General features: G+C 43.8%; 1 protein-coding gene across 1 annotated transcript; it reads left to right on the top strand.

Annotated features, from left to right (window-relative positions):
• Positions 1 to 296: 296 nt before the first annotated feature.
• On the top strand, positions 297 to 1,235 carry LOC307239889 (olfactory receptor 52N5-like; the record flags this gene model as incomplete). Its single annotated transcript, XM_080013467.1, has 1 exon — positions 297 to 1,235. The coding sequence occupies one exon, from the start codon at positions 297 to 299 to the stop codon at positions 1,233 to 1,235; it is 939 nt and encodes a 312-aa protein (XP_079869593.1).
• Positions 1,236 to 5,507: the final 4,272 nt, after the last annotated feature.

The following is a 5,507-nucleotide window of genomic DNA, read 5'->3' as shown; positions in this document are numbered from 1 at the left end:
CATGACAAGACGGGAGCTAAGCACTCCACTGAACTTGTGTGATTTTATATGACATGATTAAATATATTCTTATTGTTGTACTGTTGGAATAGGAGGATGCTGTGTTCCTTGCAAGAGGCAATATCTGTATTACTACACAATATACTGTATATACAATACAAATTTCAACAACTGTAGTTGAAATAATGTAGAAATTAACTCTATGAACAACATCATTGTTAAAAATATTAAATATCTGAATCTAAACACATTCTAATTTATTTCCATTTCCACCCAGTTTTATTGGCTCACACAATATGGAAAACCAGACATGGAGTGCAGATGTCCTGCTCCTGGAGGGATTAAAGGTCACCCCACAGTATTCATTTCCTGCGTTCATCCTCCTCCTCCTTATCTACATCTTCATTATGGTTTCTAACATCGGCCTGGTGTTCCTGATCTCCCTGGACAGGAACCTTCACGAGCCCATGTATCTGCTCTTTTGCAACCTGAGTATCAATGACATCTTTGGAGTGACGGCCATTGTCCCTCGCTTACTCAGTGACATTTTTACAGCAAGGACAGACAGACATATAAGTTTTAATCAGTGTGCAATTCAAGCATTTTTCTTTCATCTTCACATTGGTGTCACTATCACAGTGCTCATGATCATGGCTTTTGATCGCTACGCAGCTATCTGCAAACCCCTGCAATATGCAACTATAATGACAAACAAAATGCTTGTGAAATTGACAGTTTTTGCATGGGGAGTGATCATTTTCCTGGTGGGCATTCTTATAAGCCTATCTGTCTGTCTGCCGCGCTGCAGAAGAGTCATATCAAACCCATTTTGTGATAATGCTTCTTTGTTTAAGCTTTCTTGCCAAAATATTTTAATCAATAATATATATGGCTTGAGCTACACTGTGTTCTTACTAGGCTCCTCTATAGGTAGTACCATAATCACCTATCTGAAGATCGCCATGGTGTGTTTGACCAGTAAGAACAGGGTATTAAACAGTCGAGCCCTGCAGACTTGCACCACACACCTGACACTGTATATCATCATGCTAGTGTCAGGTTTCTCTTTTGTGGTTCTTCACCGCTTCCCTCATTTGGCAGAGTACAGGAAAGTAGCAGCCATTATGATATTGGTCGTTCCTCCTTCTCTAAATGCTATCATCTATGGGCTACAAATAAAACAGATAAGACAGAAGATTTTAGCAATGTTTAATAATAACAATTTATTCCGGTGAATTTCTGGTGAGCAGCCCTAACCCGGAACAAGCTACTGAAGGGTAAGGCTGTGAATGTGGTTAAAAGGTCTTATTGTAGTTCTATCAATGTATCATGCTTTTCAATTTTGTGGACATTTTCCAATCTTATAAAACAATCTAAATCATTCTGAAAAAATGAAAAAAACTTTGAATGTGGAAGTTATATTTTTTGTGGTGCTTGATAGAATGTTGAGATGACCTTTTCTTCCATCTCGTGGAATTCCTACTTAGCCCCCAAATTCCATTTTGCTACTGGCTGACCGTAAGGAAGTAAGGAGCTAGAGTGGGCAGGTAGATGTGTGTTATTTATTTTATCAATTAAAATTAAGAAACTTCCCTCTTCCTGCTGGTATTAATAGACTTTCAAGCTTTCCGTAATCCAAACCTGAGAGGCAGAGACAACACACCCCAATTTTTTGTCCTTTATTGTATGTATAAATGAAAAAATGTAGTTGTCAAATTTATGCATTCTATAGATTTCAAGTTAAACTTAATTATCAGTTCTGACAGACACCTCTTAAGATTACTTTAAAATTATCTTTACTTATTATGCATTGTTTGAGTTTGGCATCTGGGCTCGACTTTTCATTGCTCCCGGCGAGCAGTACAGCAAACATTGTATACAGGCATACTTAGCTCAAAATATAGGACTGAATAGAACTGCTAGAGTCCCCACAAACACGGAGGGGACGTGCTGTAAACTCTCAATGTATATGTGAATGGATATGTTCATGGATGTGTACGAAAAGGTGGAACATCCACCTGCAGCTCCAAAACTGAACAGAAAAGGACAAGTAAAAACAGCCCTCAAAGCAAGCAGCACATATGAAGCTAAACTAGGCCGCCCTTCACTAGTGTGCCATGCAATGCCGGCTGTGTGCTGGGCTTTGCAGGACAACTATGTGCCATGAGATCTTACCTGGTGTGCAGTTATGTGGCCACATGGGCTTAACTGAGAAATTATGTGGACCACATGGCTGCAATTTACTGAAGCTGACAATATGTGTAGGTGACATTACTGACACTACAACACAAAGCCTTATACAAGACACAGGGCTTCACAGGGGAGAAATGTTTGGCCTGCCACATGCAGAGGAGTACTGATGCAACTAATGTGTACCTGCCAAATGTCGTGGCTTACGGGTTCAGCTATGTGAGGCCCACCATGTGGCCACTGCTTAATTTTTACATTTTATAACGGTATGATTTTCGCAGCTGGGTTAGTACTTATAGAATGTGCCTGATTGACTTATTCTGAGCATCCTTGAAATGTTACCCCCCTAAGCACCATCCAACTGAATAGGGTATTGCAATACAGCATTTAATTAAGCAATTTATACAGAACTAGGGCCTATGAACTTTTGAGAATGCAAAATGTCTTTGATGTTGAGGCGAATATACCATCCATAAGCCATAGCCATATTCCTTCAACCTATTCCATTTTATTTCAATTTATTTTTTATTGTATTTTATTCTATATATTTTTTATCTTATTCTATAAGTATTCCACTTACTGTATTACGTTTTAGGAGTCAGTTAGTCGGTCTATTAGAAAGGAATTTTCTACTTTTTATTTTATTTTATTTTTGTACTTTTTCCTAGGACTTCTTGTGTGCTATCACCGGGTGCGTTGCATTACATTTCACTGCATATATGTATGGAAGTATGTATATGTATGTGACAAATAAAAATCTTGAATCTTGAATCTTGAAGCAGCAGAAGACCAGTGATCCAGAACTGGCATCTCCTATGCAGAAATAGTGAGCTATGTGCATACTTACATTTTAAGCAATTCATGCAGTTTTGCAGAGAACCAGGATGAGTGGTGTACACTGGATCAGAAGGAAGGGGAGCGGAATTGTAGGTATAACAGTATGGAAGCAAAGGGCAAGAATCTTTCAGATATGATGCATACAACATTCATAGACAGTAAGGATCAGCCCAGGTTAGCAGAGCACAAAATCTTTTAGATAGGATGTCTGCAATGTTTCTCGGCAATAGGGACCATAGGGAACAGGTAACACAGGAATGGGTAACTTGTAGGGACCAGAACAGGGAGGCTAGAAGCATGATCGATAGTCGAAATGATCTGGCACCAGAGGGAGGGAACAGAAGAGCTTAATTGCAGGCAGCTACTGTTCCCAGAATAGAGGGAGCCTAAAAGCTGATGAGTATCAGCTGTGGAATCAGGATCCAAGCTGATAGTGAGGGGGAAAAGAGAGACAGACAAAAATCCACCAAACACTCAAATTCACACCAAAACTGAAAAAGGGGACGTGGCAGGCCTGGTTAAGCCATGTCGGCGGGGGACAGGGTTGGCTTTTCCGTGTCTGCCCAATCAGCCTCTTTAGTGCTGATTGGTCGGACCTGGCCAGAAGAGTCTTCTTATATGTTGTTCTGTCTTTCAGTGGAGAAGGAAGGCGCGGGACGTCGAAACACCTGCAGTCCGGAGCACGTCCAAGTAAAATGAACTCTGTCAATCATTTCTAGTTTATCTTTCTGTTGTGCCAGCGAGACTTTCTGTTACCAGCATGAATAAAATCCTTACCATGTCAGCGCTATACTGCCTGAACAACTCCGTCTCCCTCCTTTAACCCGTACGTGTTGGTAGAAACTCCCACAGGGGAAGCAAAAGAAAACAACACTCACAAAGAGTACACAAGGGTCACAGGGGAGGTGGCTGGACGGATGTGACAGTATCTCTACTCATATGGGCACCATTTGGTGGAAAGCCTTCCAGTATCCTTTGGGGAACTAGGGGCCCCAGTCGGAAACTAGGTCACTGGGGAGGCCATGATTCTGGAAGACCTCCTTCACCAAGAGGTCTCCTTGGCAGAGGGTTACTTTTGGGAAAATTTACTGAACCGGTCTGTGATTATAAGGATGACTGTGTAACCATTGCAGGATGGCAGATCAGTGACAAAGTCCAGTCCCAGGTGTGACCAGGGACACACAGAGACTGGCAGGGGATGGAGGAGGTCCAAGCTGAGTTTGGTGGAAGTCATGTTCTGTGCACAGACAGAACAGGAATAAAATGGTAAAATGCCAATGTGCAGGAGATACCAGGGTGACAGGTAAGTCTGGAGGAATGTTGCCATTGCAACAACTTAGCCTTTCCTGATAAGGGAACAAACAGACAGCCAAGGGGACCAGTACCCGGGTCTGGTTGGGACTGCTAAGTGGACTCCACCTCCTTCTGAATTTCGTCCAGAGACCCACTGCGTCCAACCCCATGATTGTCGCGGTAGTCGCTGGGATCGGCCCTTCCCAATGACCACCAAAGAGTCATTGGGAATATTGGTGGTCATTGGGGCCTTGGGACACTGTCTCCCCTTACCGTGCTATCCACTCTCTGTCTCCCATAACCTCCCAGCGCAGTGCCGCTGCGGACCCACAGACAGCTGCTCAAACGCTTCGGCAGGGGTGCTGGCGCTACAGGCAACCGACCACATTCGGTGGGACTGCCCCATGATGGAGGTCGAACAGGTGGTTCGGGTCGCTGGTTGGCCGGGCCCCTCCACCGTTCGGGGAGGGGCATACAACATACCGGTAGGAGTAAAAGCGGGCAGACATCAGGCCCTGCTGGAATATTGCTGTTCTCAAACGATGGTCCAGCAATGTCTGGCTCGACCTGGAGCTTTGTTGGAGACATCACTGATGAAGATTCGATGTATGCATGGGGATATTCACACATTTTGGGTATTGCGGCTTGAAATTCGTGACCAGGGGAAAAAGCATAGGGTGAAGGCTACAGTCTGCTCCAGCCGGTCACACTACCTGATTTTTGGTACGGATCGGCCAGGGTTTGACATATTAAAGAAGGAGGCTGGGGGAGTGCGCTCGAGAGATGTGAGTGTTGCGTGGCAGATCACATTGTATCGGTCACAGGTATTCCGGTGCATTCAGCCAAGGCCGAGGCAGTAGAGGAATTCCCAGGGCCAATGAACCTTAAGGCTGTTGAGTGCTTCCTTGGCATGGCCAGCTGTTACCATCGGTCTGTCCCCAACTTCTCTCAGCTGACCGAACACCTGAATGCCTTGAAGCGCAATGGAGGAGAGCAATTATCTGCCCATCTCTGATGATCACATATGGTGAGCACAACAGGACAACGCTTATACCAGGCTGTGATGGACGAGGGAGAAGTTACCTTAACAGACTCCACAAAATACATAATTTTGGAGGACAAAGTCTATAGAGTGCTACAATTACCCCATAAAACCACCTCTCAAAAACCCTCATACCGGAGAGTCT

Source organism: Zeus faber, assembly GCF_960531495.2.
Source record: "Zeus faber genome assembly, chromosome: 14".
NCBI lineage: Eukaryota > Metazoa > Chordata > Actinopteri > Zeiformes > Zeidae > Zeus > Zeus faber.
The sequence above is the reverse complement of the archived record's forward strand: the minus strand, read 5'-3'. Positions and strand labels throughout refer to the sequence as shown.